The sequence below is a fragment of the Budorcas taxicolor genome, chromosome 5 (assembly GCF_023091745.1).
Source record: "Budorcas taxicolor isolate Tak-1 chromosome 5, Takin1.1, whole genome shotgun sequence".
NCBI classification, from domain to species: Eukaryota; Metazoa; Chordata; class Mammalia; order Artiodactyla; family Bovidae; genus Budorcas; species Budorcas taxicolor.
In genome coordinates this window covers 131,328,591-131,349,204 of record NC_068914.1, presented here as the reverse complement: position 1 = coordinate 131,349,204, position 20,614 = coordinate 131,328,591, and the positions used below count along the sequence as shown (strand labels likewise).

At 35.6% G+C, this 20,614-nt stretch overlaps 1 protein-coding gene across 1 annotated transcript in view; it reads right to left on the bottom strand.

The window, feature by feature from the left end:
* The window catches only part of C2CD5 (C2 calcium dependent domain containing 5), an 86,641-nt gene that overhangs the window by 12,521 nt on the left and 53,506 nt on the right, over positions 1–20,614 (bottom strand). Inside the window, exons 15-24 of the mRNA XM_052639686.1 lie at positions 16,216–16,407; positions 12,609–12,795; positions 10,639–10,803; positions 8,673–8,813; positions 6,037–6,100; positions 5,583–5,644; positions 5,261–5,359; positions 4,546–4,635; positions 3,973–4,060; positions 3,122–3,208 (exon numbers count right to left, since the gene is read on the bottom strand). Coding sequence (XP_052495646.1) covers positions 3,122–3,208; positions 3,973–4,060; positions 4,546–4,635; positions 5,261–5,359; positions 5,583–5,644; positions 6,037–6,100; positions 8,673–8,813; positions 10,639–10,803; positions 12,609–12,795; positions 16,216–16,407 — 1,175 coding nt within the window. The remainder of the gene's footprint in view (positions 1–3,121; positions 3,209–3,972; positions 4,061–4,545; positions 4,636–5,260; positions 5,360–5,582; positions 5,645–6,036; positions 6,101–8,672; positions 8,814–10,638; positions 10,804–12,608; positions 12,796–16,215; positions 16,408–20,614) is intronic.

Sequence of the window (20,614 nt, the reverse complement as noted above, 5' to 3'; positions counted from 1 at the left end):
GGTAACACCAAATCAACCATAATTTGAGACATACATCAAAACTGTTTTGTTTACCTTGAGAAACAAAACCAAGTATAACAAAAGATGGAAGGGAAAAAAAAACTGAACACGGATGGACAACTCAGGCCCGGGTTTACTCTACACAGTCGATTAGAATACAATGTAATTGAAACATCTTCTCTTCAAAGAGTCACTCATTTTCAGTAACACAAAAAGATAAGTAAAGGTTTATCTACAAGTGAAAAGATGGAAGTATTAATAAACATACTGTGCACAGCTCTTGACACTACTCTGTCAACTAAAAAGAAATAAAAATTTTCATAAATCATCCCATCTGTGATGAGAACATGGAAAATAAATTAGTATTCAAAGTCTTCAGAATTAAGAAAGATAAATCTCAGTCAGCTTAGCTAACTGATTTAACTATGAAAACTATGTATTTATTTTACTTATCATATCAGTCATCAATTTTTAAGCCTCTGGTCGCAGAAAGTTTTTTTTTAACATTTATTCCCCACCCTTGCCTTTCTTTGTCCCACCTATTTCCTCTAAACTGCTAAGCTTAACTGTTCCCAGATATTTTTATTCTCTAGTCAAACCCTGCCTTCATGTTAAAATATTCAGCTGCTACATTCATAATATAACACTCTATTATTACGTTTCCTACCCTTTCAAAAGCCATTCTATCCTCAAATTTTCTAAAATATTTTGAAATAACTTTCTCTAACGTATATAGCAGAGCACACGTTCTCCTGGAGAGACGTCAGGAAGCAAAGACAATAAGTAAGCATGCAACATAAACCACAATATACATGACTTTAAAAAAAATGCACAGATAAACTTTTTAGCGTTCACTGATGATTTTAAAATATAACACTCAAAGAAAGGCACATAGGTTTTACAGTTAAGTACTTAGTATTAAAAGTTTTATATGTATATATATAAGTATTAGATGTGATATTATTATGAAGCTGACAACGGTGACGACGATGATGATAAAGGCAGCAGGATCTGATTCAGTGATTTTCAAACTTTTGGAAACCCTTCCTTCTAACAAAATCACATAGAAAGTCAACACAGAAAGCACAATGAATCAAAGCTGCTCTAGTTCAGAGGTAGGTGAGCCAGCACTACCCCCGATACCTTGCTTCTTGGAAGGCCACAAGACACCTCTGAAGAAATTCTATGGTTTGGAGGGACAGAGTTTAAAAATCATTGGTTTAACTGATTTGAGGCTATTTGGAAAATGAACTCAAAGAAGCTCAGTGTGACCTCAGGCATAATTTAGCTTTTATGTTTTTAGTAATAATTGAAGAACCATACACCAAAGAAACTCAAAAAAATCCGAGAATTTTAAAGGCAGGAGAGAATCTTCATCTTTTCACATTTTACAAATGAAGAACTGAGACGTCAGTGGCCTAACTGCAGATCACCTGGCCCCAGTTCTCACATTTGATATCATCAGGAGCAGAACTGAGAAAAACGCCAGGTCTCTTGCTTTGTGAGTCCACTGTATGGCCCTTTCCCATGCTCCTTAAAATAAACTGCAAATATTGTAGGCATTGTTTAGATATAACTTATTCTACTCAAATTCTTCTTTGTTTTTCAGTTCAGAGTATCATTTGTGCAAAATATACTAATTACTACAAAAAGCATTAGTTTTAATTACCTTTGAAAACATTTTGAAAGCTATTATCAAAACTGTAAGTTATCAATATAAACATAGTTAATTTACAGAGTTTAAATTTAATCTTCCGCAGAATTCAGTAGCTATTAACAACATGGTAAAACAGAGCTGCCAGGGACCTCAACTCCACAAATAAATATTTTTATAGATTAGCAACTAATCAAACCTTATTGCTGATTGGATTATTGGTTTTAGTTGCCCCCTCCTCACCACTTTTGGGTAAGGATAAACTAAGTGAAAACTAAAAGTAGCTTGAAACTAACCCTATGTTAAATGTAAGTTTCTATCCAGTCAGTTCAAGAAAGATTCTAGACTGTTCTGCTTTTTGTTCTAAAAGCTGTATTTAAGTTATAAATCTGAACTCAGATTATCTTTGGATTTATCCTTTTTTTTTTTTTTTTAGGAAATTCTCTATGAAATTCTGAATGAGAATTTTATTTGGACAAAAAGGAAAAAGAACCACATGGTAACCATGTTAGGAAGTTCCAAATCTGAAAGTAGCTTAACTTTTTCAGCTCCAAAATATGAGTCAAGATCTATTTATCTTCATAGACTCTGAACTGATTTAGCAAAGACTCTACTGATATATACACAATGTGAATTTAAAGCTATTATGTATTATAACTAACTTGGTATCAGATAAAGTAACTGACAAGTAGAAACCATATGCATTATAAAATGTAAACATTAGAAAGGCCATTTGATTTTAAATAATGAATGCATCATTTCTCAGAATAAAAAATTGAGGAAAAAACACATTTATTGTGTATAAACTGCTCTAAGATAAGGTACAGTAATTCTGAAATTTTTAGAAGAATTACATTGAAATCACAAGAGAAATGGAAAAAACTACCTCCCACTTTTCTCCAAAGATTGTACAGATGTAGGTAGACCTAATGCTACTGAATTAAGGGATAATCATTTTGCATTTGAAAATATGTTCCTCAAATATAAGACACCTGAAAGACAGAAAGCTCATCCCTTTCTCACTTGTGCTAATCCTTGCCCAAAACCTCTCTTCACATGGCTTCTGAAGAAAATAAGTAATTCGTTGGCTAAGAAAATCTAAAAGTTTCTGCAAGAGGTTAGAATGTTGCTAGAAAAAATTCACCAGACAAAAATATCATAGATAACATACGTGAACAGTTAACTTTGGGAAATCCAAATCTCTGAAATAAAACTTTAATATATTTGAGGTATTAGAACAGAATATCATATGAAAAATTATCTTAATAAGTTATGATGAGATTACCAGAGAAATTAAAATGAAAGCAACGGTACTCTCTCCCCTTTATGAACATGAAGAAATATACAATGAGGGAATGAAGAGCAAATCTCCATTTCAAAATTAAGTTAAGATCACCTACAATCAAGAAGCAAGTATAAGTATCTAGAAACTAGTATTTGTGCTTGCATTTCTCTTGCTTAACCAACCTTTAGCTGGTGGAAAAGGATGAGAAGGAAGTGAATCTGAACAGAGTTCCAGGGGAAACTGCAGAAGTTCTTCATTATCTGTAGAGGCTAGAGAAGCAAGAAAAAATATTAATTACTATATAATGATCTCATTAATTTTTTAAAAATTAAGAATCTGGGATAATATATGTATTTTCCCCCAACTCAATTTATTCTGGTTATTTTCTCCTTGCTTTCTACCTTCACCTGCAGACACTGAGAGTGGTTGCTATCTTTCCAGGAGGGACTGATGAGATTTAGAAAGGATGATAAAATAAACCTCTTAGCACAATGCCTTGCAAAGAATAAGCACTCACTAATAATTATCACTATCTTACTTTTGTATTGATACTATACCAGTTCTGTAATACTTAAACCAGTTACTGTTTATTTTCTTTGATAAATATCTGAACATATCATCATTTAACACATCTCTCAATCTGACATTTAATCAATACTATACAGGTGTAATATATTCAACTTAAAATATTTTAGATATTTATTTAGCCAGCAAGTCATTAAACTTCAGAAAGTTTCTTTTTTTCAGAGCCTCTAAACTGCTGCAGAATTAATGATACAATCTAAATGTAAAAAAAAGCCACACTTCCTGCGTAAACAGCAGTGAACCACCTATCCATGTGTGAAACAAAAAAAAGCCAGTCATATGCTTATCCATACAGTTATCCTGATAAAGAAAACAGGAAAAGTAACAGTATCTTACCAAAAAACATATCATTTAGTTAGTTACCTATCCTCTATATTTTTTCACTGAAATATAAAATAGACAAATGTATTTTTTCACTGAACCATGCTCCCATCTACCACAGGTTTACCTCTTTGCAATAACTTCTCAGCATGTGTTTTTGTAGTCTGTAAAGCTTGATTTTTGTCAAAAGTTATTGCAACTGCTGTGACTGTAACCTAGAATCACAGAAACAATATGATGAGCGAAGTAAGCATTCCCAAAGTCATCTCCTCACAAATCTTTCTCACTACCATGGAACAACTTATACAAACTGGCTAATTTGCCTTTACTTTTAACTGGTTAAGATTCTCAACCGGAACTGCACATAAACTCAGATATTCAGACTACAACTAAGCCCAACATGTACACCGAAACCTAGGTATTCCAGAAAAAGCTCAAGAACCTTCTCTAAAGGATGGGGACTGCAGAAGTCACACTGAGGCAGAACTCCCAGTGGGTGTTACGCTGGAACATACACGTGATTCCACCTTTAGATAACTACAGTTCACAAAAGTAAAACGGACAGACAAGGTCTGACTCATACTAACATGTTTAAAAATATTTTGAAATAAAGCAGCTCATACTTCTCAATTACAGCAAATGTATAATATTAAAACAGATCAAAGACATCTTTTTTAATAACAGACTAAACTTTAATTACCTGAATTAATTCATCTTCAGGGAGGGAGACTGTAAAATTGACATGGCAGAGGCAGCAGGGGATCATAGACCGGAGTTTAAAATACAGGCTCTACACAAAAGAAAATATTAGTAATATCACTTCTTTTAATTTAAAAATCCATAAAAAATGATTTTTAATGCATATTTTACTGTGGCAAATAAAATTCAAAAGATTGAAACATTTATGTTTTGTCTATTCTTTCATTAAGAATACAGTTGAGGGGCGGGGGAACACATGTATACCCATGGCTGATTCATGTTGATATAAAGCAAAAACCATCACGATATTGTAAAGTAATTATCTTCCAATTAAATTAATTGAAAAAATAAAAAATGGAGATTTTAAAACATTAAAAAATGAATACAGTTTTACTATCTAAGCAGATAGTAAGATTTAGTCATATTTCTAAGTCATAAAAACATAAGAAAGAGGAGTTTTTTAAATTTATAAATATAAATTTTTATGCAGTTTAAAGCTATGAAATAACTCAAAATATATACCTTTTATACTGTGGCATATTAGGATGGAGAGGACAACTTTGGCATTTTACTTGGTGGCAAGTTAAGATTGACAAACAAAAATAACTGCCCCTACCACTGTGCAAGGTATTCTAGACAATATAAGCACTTTTCTTTTTAAATCTCATGATCCTTAGGCATTTTAACTAAAGTATAGTTAGTCAGAAGGTTCCTACCTTAAGCAAGTTTTCACAGAGATCATTAAAGTTCTTATTAAGGGCTTGATTAGTCAGGTTAAGGCTGCTTAATCGGATTACTCTTACTGATGTAAACATCTAAATATGGGAAGATATAATGGCATGTCATTTCATTATTATTAACTATATACTGTAACAGAAAATAAAATAAACAACAACTACCATACTACTACTAATAATTATTTTCTAAAAAGATAAGATTTAATTGCAATAAGGAGGCAAAAAGAAGACACATGTTAAGAAGAAACTTGCCAAAATCACACATGCCATATTTGCTTAAAATTAAGAATAAAAGGTTTACCTGTATTTCAGATGTCCAATTATTTATACCAGGCATGATTTCTGTATTACAACTATAAAAGCCTGTCAAAATAAATTATAGTTAAAACTTATGATATTATTTCATTTATTCTTGTTGTTAAAGGATAACATATTTCAATTATTACATGAAATCCTAACTGTAAAATCTACTCATTCTTTTTTTCTAAAACTCTATACCTCTGGGAAACTTTAGACCACGTTAATGTATCAGCATGGTTTTGGGGGGTTAATGATAAACATAAAAGGATTAAAAAGCAGTTCACCTAAGTTCTAATGTAAATATTTTTAAACACTGTGTTTTCTATCTTGGGGCAGCAAAGAACACGACAGAATGTAACACTGATAGAGCCTTTAGAGTTAGTGCTATAATAATTATGAACTGAAATACTGATATGCAAAACTAGTCTCCTCTCAGGTAATTTTTCTCTATTTACCTGAAGGAGGTGGGACATCAGTGAGGAGAGAATGTACATCTTCCATAGCATCTGTGTCATCAATCTGAAAATGAAAAGATTAAACCTATCACATAAATAATAAATATGTAGTTATTTCAAATTTTTAAATTATTTTTATTATTTATTAAATAGAAAACATACAGCATCAAGGAAAAGTGGTGCCATTTTCCCCTAAGTTAAAGCATAAAATTTGAAAAAATTTTTCTATAATCTATAAACTTTACTGCAATAATAATTATAAATACTTCTAAATGAAATATCTTACATTACAAAGTATACTGGGTTAAAAAATTCAAGGCTTTTCTCAAGTCTTTTTGAGGGCATGTTTCAAAAGATTTATAAAGATAACATAAACAATCACTAACTCTGTTTAAACTAATAAAGTGTAACTTTAAAAAATCTTTTGGGTAAATATGGAACTACTTTAAAACAGAATTACATAGGGATAAATTTAAAAGTATATCTTAAAAGAATAAGTACAAATTCCATTTTTCTTACATCTCAATATTCTACTGTGAATTATAAATAGTGAACATATCCAACTGGACATATACATACATTTATCTGTACCTTGGGGGTCTAAGTCCTATCTCATACCCTTGAAATGTCAAGAATCACTTTCAATTACACTTTGCTTCAGTTACCCACAGTCACAGCCATACCTCAACTGTGGTATTCCCCAAAACATTTCACACCAAAATCTCAAGCACTCTCCAAGCACAACCCGTGTGTGTCTCTCTGTCCCTTTTACTGAATCTACACCTTGCCCTCTTGTCCACACTTGAAGCACTTCCATTCTCCCATTAGCTAGAATCCCATACACAATTTAAAATTTGCACTCACAAAAAAAAAATAATAAAAATAAATAAAATAAATAAAAAATGAAGTTCTATTAAAAAAATGCTCTGGATAAAGGTTTAAGAAATGCTAAGAATCATCTGGAGGGTTTGTGAAACAGATTCCTGGGCCCCACACTGAAATATTTATGTACGAGGTCTGAAGTAGGGGCCCCAGGGTCTGAATTTCTTACAAACTCCCAGCTGGTGCCAATGCCATTTCACAGGACACTGAGTAGCACTGCTCTAAACAGAACCCTGGAGCTTGTTACTTCTTAATCTTTCACTGACCTACGCTTCTTTTTTTCCATTCTCAGACTGTAGAAATTATGAGAAAAGCGTACAAAGTCATATAGTTTGAGTTTTCTACAAGGTAACACTCTTATCTCAGTTAAGCCTTGAGCATCTTCTACAGCTGACATCCTAATCATTCACAGGCACCGTTCTAGACTCTTCAAGCCTCCAATCCCAACCCAGTTCAATTCTACTATCACCTTCCTGCTTTACTGAGATGCAGACGTCAGATTTTTTCTCTCAACTGTCACCTTCAGTTCAGTTCAGTCGCTCAGTCGTGTCCGACTCTTTGCAACCCCATGAATTGCAGCACGCCAGGCCTCCCTGTCCATCACCAATTCCCAGAGTTCACTTAGACTCATGTCCATCGAGTTCGTGATGCCATCCAGCCATCTCATCCTCCGTAGTCCCCTTCTCCTCCTGCCCCCAATCCCTCCCAGCATCAGATTCTTTTAAAATGAGTCAACTCTTCGCATGAGGTGGCCAAAGGACTGGAGTTTCAGCTTTAGCATCATTCCCTCCAAAGAAATCCCAGGGCTGATCTCCTTCAGAATGGACTGGTTGGATCTCCTTGCAGTCCAAGGGACTCTCAAGAGTCTTCTCCAACACCACAGTTCAAAAGCATCAATTCTTCGGCGCTCAGCTTTCTTCACAGTCCAACTCTCACATCCATACACGACCACAGGAAAAACCATGGCCTTGACTAGACGGACCTTTGTTGGCAAAGTCATGTCTCTGCTTTTCAATATGCTATCTAGGTTGGTCATAACTTTTCTTCCAAGAAGTAAGCATCTTTTAATTTCATGGCTGCAGTCACTATCTGCAGTGATTTTGGATCTGTCACCTTACCAGGAAACATTTCTCAGTATCCTCATTTATTTTCCTTTCCTTCAGGATCAAAGAAAGATCATTAACCCTTTTAAAGCTAAGCATTCTACAGGGGAGTGCCTGGGAAGCAGATCTGTGAAAGCAAAGGTTCCATAAACCTTTCACGTCACATTTATTCTTCAGGGAAGTCAGTTCTGAATGTATTTTTACAATGAAAGTTCGATTACATATTCTGAACTCAGCAAGAAAACACTAAGTGCTTATATTATTATGTTTACATGTAAAAATGTTATAGTAACATTACAACCTATAAAGTAGGTAAGAACTATAGTAAGTGAAGGAATAGAACCTTATTTAAATTAATTCAAATTTACAAAAATAGCTCTAAAAGTTTAATAGTTTTATTTCAACCCCAACATTTCTTCTTCTCAAACCATCTACATTATTTTATCAGTCATCTGGTATTAAACAAAAGATATACTACCAAGTCTTTATATCTTCAAATTTGTTGTAATTTCTGTAAGAAAACATTCTTTTGACATTTATAACAGTTGTAAGCTGTAATGATTTTAAAAATCGCACCGATTTAGGATCTGATTGTAAAAATACATCTCTTATAGTCCAAAAATTTTAGAAATCATTTCAGTGCAATAATACCTCCAAAACAAAGGCATCTTTTTTCCCATGTGAAAGGTCCAATTCTGTAACTTCATCAGAGCTTTCTGACTGAGATCTCAAAAGTCTTGAGCGTTGTCTAGGTTCTGGAATGGGGGATCCTATAATCTCTTCAGATATCTCCTAAAAGAAATATAATTGCTTTATATCATATCTTTTTCTGTTTAAGGGAGCTTCAGTTGACATGTAACATAGCAGTTTCAGGTGTTCAATACAATGATTTGATATTTGTATGCTTCAGTCTGGTTTTGAATTTTCATATTAATAGAAAATTACAGGGGGGATGTGTAAAATGTATTCATAGTCTATATTTAATCATAATCTTTAGGAATAATTAAACTTTTATAGACTACATGGCTATCTCTTTTAGTCAGACACAATTTAGGGACTAAACAACCACCACCACCTTGATACAATAATCCAGAAACTATCACAGACACAGCAAGGCAACACTGACATCTAGTGTACAAACAGGACACTACAACTGGTAGGGAACTGGCGGGTTTTCCAGCTCACAGTGTTTTCCACTCGACATTTGAAAGTCCTAAATAACTCATAAAGAATTAAAGATTATGTACCCAAATAACATTCTAATTTTTTATATCTTATGCAGTGTTAAATTTTCAAAGCCCCAAATAGTAAAATGTGGTATATGACATACGTATCTATGACCAACTTATTAAGCTAAATAAATCTTGACAGTTACAATGATCTCTTTAAGGTCAATGTATGGTGCAATCTTATATGGGTTTATAAATTTTCACCTATTTTATAACCAAAGATCGCAGCTAACTAGAGGTTCTAAATAGCTGCTGGCCACAAGGATATCAACAGAAAGTGGAAGGTACACAATGTACAGAACACCAATGTAAAAGACAAAGCTTGCTGTTGGTATAACAGAGCTATCTTAAAAAAAAAAGGACCAAGGAAATTATTTTTAAAAAGGTCTTTCCAAACTGTTTTCAATGTTCTCTGCTAGTGCACACCTTACATAAGACTGCCACCGCACCATTTCCTAACTCAGCTAATCTGCAGCACCTTCATATCCTTACCTTATTTGCTTTCCACATTAATCTGCCCTACATAAATCTAACAGGGTGCCTGTACAGTGACTACAAAATGAGAAAGAAAAGACCCTGCATTTTTTAGTATTTTTGCCATAGATAAGCAATCTTTCTTCATACTAAATGAAGAAAAATTTAAACCATTTATTTGGTTACTCAACAAGGACTTATCTGTCAGGAGGCTACTACTAGGTGCAACTGGTCAAACCATTAGGGATATAGCCCTGACGCAGCTTCATTCTACTGGGAGCATCAAGGCAGGTAAGTGAAAGTCACCCAGTCATGTCCAGCTCTTTGTGACCCCATGAACTATACAATCCTTGGAATTCTCTAGGCCAGAATACTGGAATGGGTAGCTTTCCCTTCTCCAGGGGATCTTCCCAACCCAGGGATCGAACCAGGTCTCCCACATTACAGGCGGATTCTTTACCAGCTGAGCCACCAGGGAAGCCCAAGAGTACTGGAGATAGCCTAGCCCTTCTGCAGCAGATCTTCCTGATTTAAACCGGGGTCTCCTGCATTGCAGGCAGATTCTTTACCAACTGAACTATCAGGGAAGCCCAGGAGCATCAAGCAATACACAAAAACATACTTCACACATAAAGACACACAGAAATAAGAGAAACGGAAAACAATAAAACACTGAAGGGAGATGCAAAGTACCAAAAACTGATGGGAGAGTTACCATTTTTTAAATAGGGTGTTCAGAGTTGGCTTCCCTGAAAAATAAGACATTTGAGCATGGATGTAAAGGAAGGAGAAAGAATGAGTAATAGGGACAGCAAATTTAGACAGTGTAGAAAAAAATCCTTAAAAGAACCTAGAAATACACTAACATGTAAACAATAACTTATGTATTCACAATGGAGATTTATTTCACTTACCGGAGGATTGATTTCATACAACTCTTTATTCTTGGCAATCGTGTCATTTATCTTCTTCTGCATATGAGATATGTGCTGCTCGTATGAGCCATCATTAGGAGTCTTTCCAGCAATCTGAATACCACCAGGCGTTGGTAAAGCTGCTAAATACACACCGGTGGCCGACTGGTAAAAATAATGGGGGAATAATGAGAAAAAAAATATCTAAATCATAACAGTCCTTTGGTATTCATATTTAGAAATATGGTCCTTGTCCTGTGTAGGAAAAAGATAATTAGCACCAGTGTTTGCACAGGACATATGTAAAAGAACACAGAAAAACAGAACTGGTAGCACAGGGGTTGGTTACTTCCAGTGAGAACCTTGGGTAGGTCAGACACAGTAGTGAAAGGACAATTTCCTTGGCTCTGCATACACAACTGGACTTTAAAATTTTTCCTCATGACTGTAAAAAATAATGTGCACAGAAAAAAATAGCTCAGGAAAATACGATTGAAAATTGTAATAAGTAAGTATTTAATGAATGAGTAAAGTTTATCTTTAAAGTGGCAAAAGTAAAAAGGAAGCTTATGCAAAGCAAGTAAAGAAACTGAAGCTCAGAAAGGATAGGAAGCTTACTCAAGATCACATCAATAAATGTGGAGAAGAGATGTGAATGTGTTTCAAACTCTTAAAACCAAGAATTTTCCACTGTATCATCCTAACTTCATAATCACCAAGAAAGAAAACCTGATACAGATTTATTTTAAATATTTAATTAAATAAAATTCTGACTTTGTAACAGTACTGTATGTCATTAGTACTGAAAACCCTATATTAGGGGAAATACAAAACAAGATAAAACACACACACATATGTGCTTTATGTTTAAATATGTTTCTGTAAGGAAAGAAAGCAAAAAAATGTATAAAAGTACACACAGCAAATTGTTCACATCAAAGGAGTAGAATGGAGAAAAGAGAAGACGATTCTTCTAACTCTGGATAGCTGCATAAATTGTAAGAGCTGTTGTTACTAAAGGTTTTAAGTGGCTGCCAATTTTGTTAAAGTCCATCCTGGAAAGCGTGTGGTGCTCTATGAAGTCTGGTCCCCAGAGCTGTTTCTCCTGGTTTGTTCGCATGTCCATGACTGGACCCACAACCCAGTCTCCGATGCTCGAACTTAGAATGCCCTCCGCACCATATGACGCCTTAGAGCACCATCTCTTAACACTTTCTTAACTGTATTCACTAATGAGGCAACAACCCAGCATGGCTGAGAACACAAACTCTGGAACTAGACAGGCCTGCATTTGAAACTGAGTTCTGGTATGTGCAACCATATCACTTTGGACAAGCCTCAATCTATTATGGCATCTGTCTTCTCTTGTAAAGTTAAGATAATGTCCATTCCTTCCAGAGAAGCACAGTGCCACATACCCAGGAGACACTCATCAGAGATGACCTATTATGAAAGCTACTCTTGGGACCTTGAGATTCAGGTGTACAGACTAAAAAAGTCTCCAACAGTTACAATGAGTGTCCCTAGTGATCAAGAAGAAAAGATCAGTAAGAATCAGAAAAGGCAGTATTTGAGGCAGGAATGTTAACAATGCTGAGAAGGAAAAATCCTATGCTAGCACTGCATAAACAATAATAAAGTCCAGACAATGGTGGCCAACTTACAAAATAAGGTCTACATGGTAATTCTTAGAAATGTGACCATAAGAATTATAATCTTAATACAAAAATAGAATAATAACATAAATATAAATTTATATAATACTTCATTAATTTAATTTCAAATAATAATTTCATAAAGAAATATAAAAGTATCTGAACATCTATCACTGGATTTCTTTTCCCCTAGCCTTTAGAAGTCTTAATGCCAATTTTTTAGCTAAGTCTTCTTAAAAGACTCTTTGAATCACATAAAACAGAATCTACAACCACATGAATCACAAAACAAAAACAAAACATCTTGAAACTTACCGCTAAGCCCATCAACATATTTTCGCCCACTGTGATCTGAATTCTCAGTCCAAATAAAGCATTCATTGCTTTGAGTTTTAGTTTATTCATTAGCTGAGTATGCACTTCATATTCCATAAATGGCAAGAGATTACTGATGGCTGTGGCATTTGCTTCTGCCTGTGCCTTCTTTTTTAAGCGACACAATCTATTAAGGAAAATAATGTAGTCAGTGGACAGTGTTCCTGATACCATCTTAAGCAATATCCAATTTTTTAAACTTCCTAAAAATGTGCTTGATGAAAAACATTTACTTGCTTCAGATGGGCTTATTATGTTTTATCAATAATCCTTTCTGCCATTTTTTCACCATACACACTTTTGCTAAAAGTCCCATTTTGATAAACAAAAGGAAAAAAAAAATCTCAAAATCTCTAGAAATGAAACAAATAGTAATCAAAATCATCAGAGAATATAGTTTTAAATCTTAGGTTTCATAACTCCACATGATCATATAATGGGTGGACAATAGAGAAAAAAAAGTTAATTTACTCATTAAAAGAATATAAAACTTGAGTATCTACCATGTGCCAGGCACTGTTCTAGGTGGTGAGCAATGAATAAAACACCGAGACCCTGCTCTTGACCGTATTCCAGGGGAGGAGTAATAAAAAAAGGCAAAGAAACAAAGCAACTGCAGACAACGCTTAAGAATCAGGTGTGTGCAGAAAATAAACCAGGTGAAGAAAGAATACCTGGACAGAAAGCCTCAGAGCAGAGATAACACCTGAGCCAGGATCTTAAAGACAAGACGGAATTGGGACTGCTGGAGAAAGACAATGATGGAATGAAGTTGGCATATTACAAGAACCAAAAGGAGACCATTGTAGCTCCAGTGAAGTGAGCAAGGGTGAGGGCAGTACAGAGGAGGATGCAGTTAAGCATGGGCATGACTATGTCAGGATTGGTCATGGTGAAGAGTCTGATTTTATTCTACCAGCAATGGGAACGCCAGATAGATTTTAAGAAATAACATGATCTAATGTATATTTTAGGACATCATTTATACTGCTACACAGAGAACGGTGCAAAGAGAACTGATGTGGGAATGGTGAACAAGAGCTACTTAGGTGACAGACAACAAAAGCTTGGACTAAAAAGTTGACTGAAAAGATGAAGAGAAGATCCCCAAACTGGTAAGCCAGGCTGCTCAGGCCAGCAGTTTTCAAATGCAGGCTTGCATCAGAACCACCTGGAGGGCTTGTTAAAAAACAATCGCTGGGCTCCATCCCTAGGGTTTCAGAGTCAACAGTTCTGGCACAGAGCCTCAATTTGCATTTCTATACATTCCCCCAGGATGGTGATGCTACTGGTCTAAGGGCCATACTCTGAGAACTGTTGAAGAAGATTACTTAAAATAAGAAGAAAAAAAAAGAAAACTGGATAAACTATGCACTTTTAAAAATCTTCCTAAAAGCATCACAGGACCAGGGCAAGGGGCAATACAGGGTATAAATGTAAGTGAGTAGCATAAGGAAGTTCTTTTGTGGTGGTGAACAACTGTGTATCTTGACTATGATGGTGGTTTACACAATCTATTCGTTGGATAATACTGCACAGACATATATACACACACACAAATACTTAAATGAATGCAAGTATTAAAAATGTAAAACTGATTCAGGTCTGGAGCATAGTTAAAACCATTATAACAGTGTCATTATCCTAGCTGATGCCCTACTACAGCTGTGTAAGATGTCACCAATCGGGGAAGCTGGGCAAAGGGCACACAGGACTTTTTACAATATTTGCCAAACCAAGTGAAACACAATGAACAATAACCAGCAGAAACGACAGAAAAAAAATGTTTTAGATATTAAAATCATCAGTTACAGAATTAAACACAGACTATAGTAAGTGGTATCAGATTTGAAAAAGAATAAAATACAACTTCTGGAAATAAAAAATCAAAAATTTTAAACCCAATTATTAGGCATAACAGCATATTAAAGATAGCTGAAGACAAAACTAAAGAACTGAAAGATAAGAAAATATCCAAAATATAACATAAGAAATAAAAAGATTAAAAATAGAGATAAGAAAGTAATAGACATAGAAGAGGCGGTCAGAAAGTCTCACATACTTTAATTGGAATATCAAGACAAGAGAACAGATGAATCACAGAACTAACCTAAAATTTTTTAAAACACATGAAAGATACCATTCTATAAATTCAAGATGTCCAAGGTATAACAATTAGGATAAAGAGAACTCCATACCTAACACTCTACAGGGAAACTGAAGAAAACTGAAGACAAATAAAATAGCTTGCACACAGCCTGAGGGGAAAAAAAAATAGACAAACTTCAAAAGAAGAACAGTTAGTCTAGTAGGTTTTTCTCAACAGTTGCAATGAAGGCCAGAAGGCAGTGGAAGAGTATCTTCAATGTGCTTAAAGAAATGTGCTAGCCAAAGATACTGTTTAAAGATAAAGTAGGCTCATTTTCAGACATGTAAAAATAGTTCACCATCAATAGATCCATCAAAAAAAATACTCAAGGAGATAACTCAGGTGAAAGAAAAACAATTCTAAACTGAAGGTCTAAGATGCAAGAGGGAATGAAAGCAAAAAGGAAATGGATTAGAAATATATTTTAGAAGAAAATTTAACATGCTTTTGAAATAACTCTGATGTGGGGAGGTAAGGAAAGAAAACAATGTCTAAGAATACCATATTTGCAATGAAGAACTGAATAGAGCAAGTATCACTTATGAAAACAGGAAAGACCAATATGAAAGAAATGGACAAAATCAGCAGTTCAATATGTAACAAGTATTAGATGCTTATGAAAGTGGGGTGTAAAGTAGACAGCAAAATATATGGGTCGGAAGCTCAGAAGAAAGTTCTGAACCAGAGCTATACATTTAGGAGTCCTAGAGTTACAGACAGAATACAGATATATAGGAGTTGATGACTTCAACTAGCAAGAGAGCGTTGAGAAGAGGGTCTGAACTCATGGCTCTCAAGGAATAAGAAATGAGGAGGAAGGAAGACTATATATAAAGGTAGGAAAAAAGGACGTGTGGCATTGTGAAGTCATGAATTTCAAGGAGAAAATGATCAGCTGTGTGATTACTGCTGAGACCTTAAGTAAAATGAGGACAGAAATGCTCCATGGATTTGGCAGCCTGGCAGTTGTTAGTGACCTAGATAGCTGCAGCTGTTTCCTGCGTGCCTTCCAATTTCCTATTCCAGCACACTTTAAAGAGAACTCTTAACAGCTAACTGAAATTGTTTTAAAAAAAAAAACAAAAAACCACACAGCACCATTCTTAAAAAGAACAAAAAGTCAACTTCCAAAATGTATCAGATATTTAACGTCATTAAAGCATACTGAGTCACATCCCTCACCTGTGACAGGGTAGTTAATAATCTTAATAATAAACATTTGTACCTAATTTCCATGTTTAAGACTGTTTTTGCATACAAGTTTATCTGAGTCTCAGAAAGAGGATTATTTTTCCTTCCAATTTTCCATACAGTAAAATCATATGGATCATATATGTCTATTTGACTTCATACTCTATATTCCTTCAAGGACCCCAAGTACTGTCTTCACAAACATACCTTGCTTGAATGAGACAACCTTTTCCAATAACTGTTGCATCCACTGGGAGGTCTATGGTTGTGAAGAGAACATCAGGAACTTTTTGTTTCCTGCAGTTATTGCAGTATGTGAGATGAGCTGGAAACGGCATATTCAGTTCATCATATGGTATATGGCAAAATCCACAGCCTGCAGGCGAATTTTCTTCTAGCCTATATGGGTACATTAAGGGGAAAAAAGGCATTCTTGAAAATTCTATGCATTTTTCCAAAAACAAATATTATCTATCCAGTACTTATGTACAAACTATATCATAACTTTGACCATAATAGGTACCACTATGTTTGATAAGAAAAACAGGAAATCAGAACCACACACTCTGTTATGGAACAAGAGGCTTATACAAGTAGAGAGGCATTTTCTATCAATTATGGTTTTTTTTAATTTTTTAATTGAAGGATAATTGCTTTACAGAATTTTGTTGTTTTCTGTCAAACCTCAACATGAATCAGCCATTGGTATACATATTTCCCTTCCCTCAATTCTTATGTTTGATGACCTGACAAAAACCACTATTATTCCAATGGTTTCTCCTTTAGGATACAACATAAAAATGAATGGTTGATATATGACAGAAATCAAACCAATATTGCAAACCAATCATCAATCAATTAAAAATTAAATATTTTTAAAAATGGCTAGATAACAAGAGTGATATGCTTTTATTATCTGAAAAGATAATACTCAGAAAATAATTCCTAAGGGAAAAAACCAATTTGAAAAAAATCTACAGTTAGAAACAAATGTATTTAAGAGGGGAAAAATGTCAAAGCTAGACACTCTAAAGTTTCTAATTTCTAATGTCTGTTGTAGCCTTTCAGAGAAAACAAAACACCTGGGTTCCAGAAATGAACATCCATCATACATGAACCACAAACGAACAACCCACAACCTTCCCATTCATTGTAAAATGTCTACTGTAATAGGCTGCTTATGAAATCACTTTAGAATGATTAAGTTTTTTTTCAGTCATTAAATCTGAAAAAATCAGGAGAATAGGAAGGGAAGAGAGAAACTCCATGGAGAACAGCAGGATTTCACACAGTCACATCCATGGCTCTGAAAAGATGTGGGTTCTCAATTCTGTTTCATCCAAAAGTTTACAAGTTACTATATTTTCCAGGAATCAGGCTTTGCACAGATTCTTTGTATACATTATTTTACAGAATTTTCTCAGTAAGCCTCTAAATTAAATTAAGTTTCTCCCAGATATTATTGTTTCACTGTTGGGATGGCATTCTGGCTTATTAGAAGTAACAGGGGAAACAGATATGAGCAGAGCTGTGAGCCTGAGCAAGTCATTTAAACTGAGAGTCTCCTCTATAAAACTGGAACAACAGTGTCTACTCAGAAAGGTTCTATTTTTTTTAAAGATTAAGTAAGAAAACTATAGCTACATGAACACCCCCTTCAATATGACGCCAAGCACAAGGAAACAAAACCTAGTTTCACTTGGCCTGAAACCCAGCTGAGATGCTAAGTAATTTGCTCAGTCACAAAAAGTACTAAGTAGCAGACATCAGATTTTAACGTCAGTTTGTTTGAATCCAAAGCCCATGTGGTACAGGGGGACACAGAAAGATGAAAACTGGGACAATTTTTAACCAAATAACCAAAAAATTTGAACACAGGTGGTATAACATCATAAAACATAAAGAATAAAAGTGCTAAAATGTTCAGTTCAGTTCACTCAGTTGTGTCTCTTTGCGACCCCATGGACTGCATGACATGAGGCTTCCCAGTCCATCACAAACTGCCAGAGCTTGCTCAAACTCCTGTCCATCAAGTTGGTGATGCCATCCAACCGTCTCATCCTGTCGCTCCCTTCTCCTCCCACCTTCAATCTTTCCTAGCATCAGGGTCTTTTCCAATGAGTCAGTTATTGGAGCTTCAGCTTTAGCATCAGTCCTTCTAATGAATATGCAGGTTTGATTTCCTTTAGGATTGACTGGTTTGATCTCCTTACTGTACAAGGAAATATCAAGAGTCTTCTCCAACATCACAGTTTAAAAGCATCAATTCTTTGTCATTCAGCTCCTTTATGGTCCACCTCTCACATCCACATGACTACTGGAAAACCATGCTTTTGACTAGATGGACTTTAGTCAGCAAAGTAATGTCTCAGCTTTTTACTATGTTGCCTAGGTTGGTCATAGCTTTTCTTCCAAGGAGCAAGCGTTTTTTAATTTCATGGCTGCAGTCACCATCTGCAGTGATTTTGAGGCCCAAGAAAATAAAGTCTGTCACTGTTTCCACTGTTTTCCCATCTATTTGTCATGAAGTGATGGGACCAGATGCCATGATCTTCGTTTTCTGAATGCTGAGTTTTAAGCCAGTTTTTTCACTCTCCTCTTTCACTTCATCAAGAGGCCCTTTAGTTCCTCTTTACTTTCTGCCATAATGGTGGTGTCATCTGCATATCTGAGGTTACTGATATTTCTCCCAGCAATCTTCATTTCAGCTTGTGCTTAACCCAGTCTGGCATTTTGCATGATGTACTCTGCATATAAGTTAAATAAGCAGGGTAATAATATATAGCCTTGATGTACTCCTTTCCCTATTTGGAACCAGTCCAAAATCACTGCAGATGGTGATTGCAGCCATGAAATTAAAAGATGCTTACTCCTTGGAAGAAAAGTTATCACCAATCTAGACAGCATATTCAAAAGCAGACACGTTACTTTGCCGACTAAGGTCCGTCTAGTCAAGGCTATGGTTTTTCCAGTGGTCATGTATGGATGTGAGAGTTGAACTGTGAAGAAGGCTGAGCACCGAAGAATTATGCTTTTGAACTGTGGTGTTGGAGAAGACTCTTGAGAGTCCCTTGGACTGCAAGGAGACCCAACCAGTCCATTCTGAAGGAGATCAGCCCTGGGATTTCTTTGGAAGAAATGATACGGAAGCTGAAACTCCAGTACTTTGGCCACCTCATGCGAAGAGTCGACTCACTGGAAGACTCTGATGCTGGGAGGGACTGGGGGCAGGAGGAGAAGGGGACGACAGAGGATGAGATGGCTGGATATCATCACTGACTCGATGGACGTGAGTCTGAGTGAACTCCGGGAGTTGGTGATGGACAGGGAGGCCTGGCGTGCTGTGATTCATGGAGTCGCTAAGAGTTGGACACGATTGAGCGGCTGGACTGAACTGAACTGAACTGTTGCTGGTTCCATGTCCAGTTCTAACTGTTGCTTCTTGACCTACATACAGATTTCTCAGGAGGCAGGTAAGGTTGTCTGGTATTTCCATCTCTTTAAGAATTTTCCACAATTTTTTGTGATCTACACAGTCAAAGGCTTTGGCGTAGTCAATGAAATAGATTTTTTCTGGAATTCTCTTGCTTTTTCTATGATAGCGGATGTTGGCAATTTGGTCTCTGGTTCCTCTGCCTTTTCTACATTCAGCTTGAACATCTGGAAGTTCATGGTTCATGTAATGTTGAAACCTAGCTTGGAGAATTTTGAGCATTACTTTGCTAGTGTGTGAGAGGAGTCCAATTGTGTGGTAGTTTGAACATTCTTTGGCATTGCCTTTCTTTGGGATTGGAATGAAAACTGACCTTTGCCAGTCCTGTGGCCACTGCTGTTTCCCAAATTTGCTGGCATATTGAGTGCAGCACTTCCACAGCATCATCTTTTAGGATTTGAAATAGCTCAGCTGGAATGCCATCATCTCCACTAGCTCTGTTTGTAGTGATGCTTCCTAAGGCCCACTTGACTTCACATTCCAGGATGTCTGGCTCTACATGAGTGATCACACCATTGTGGTTATCTGGGTGATTAAGATCTCTTTTGTATAGTTCTTCTGGGTATTCTTGCCACCTCTTCTTAATATCTTCTGCTTCTGTTAGGTCCATAACATTCCTGTCCTTTTATTGTGCCCATCTTTGCAGGAAATGTTCCCTCGGTGTCTAATTTTCTTAAAGAGATCTCTAGTCTTTCCTATTCTATTGTTTTCCTCTATTTCTTTGCACTGATCGCTGAGGAAGCCTTTCTTATCTCTCTTTGATATTTTTTGGACTTCTGCATTCAGATGGATATATCTTTTCCTTTTCTCCTTTCACTTCTCTTCTTTGCTCAGCTATTTGTAAGGCTTCCTCAGACAACTATGTTGCCTTTTTGCATTTTGTGACTGGTGATGGACATAAAGTCCGATGCCGTAAAGTACAATATTGCATGGAAAACATTCATAACCTGGAATGTTAGGTCCATGAATCGAGGTTAATTGGAAGTGTTCAACCAGGAGATGGCAAGAGTGAACATAGACATTTCAGGAATCAGTGAACTAAAATGAAGTGGAATGGGCGAATTTAATTCAGATGACTATTGTATCTACTATTATATCCATTATATCTACATT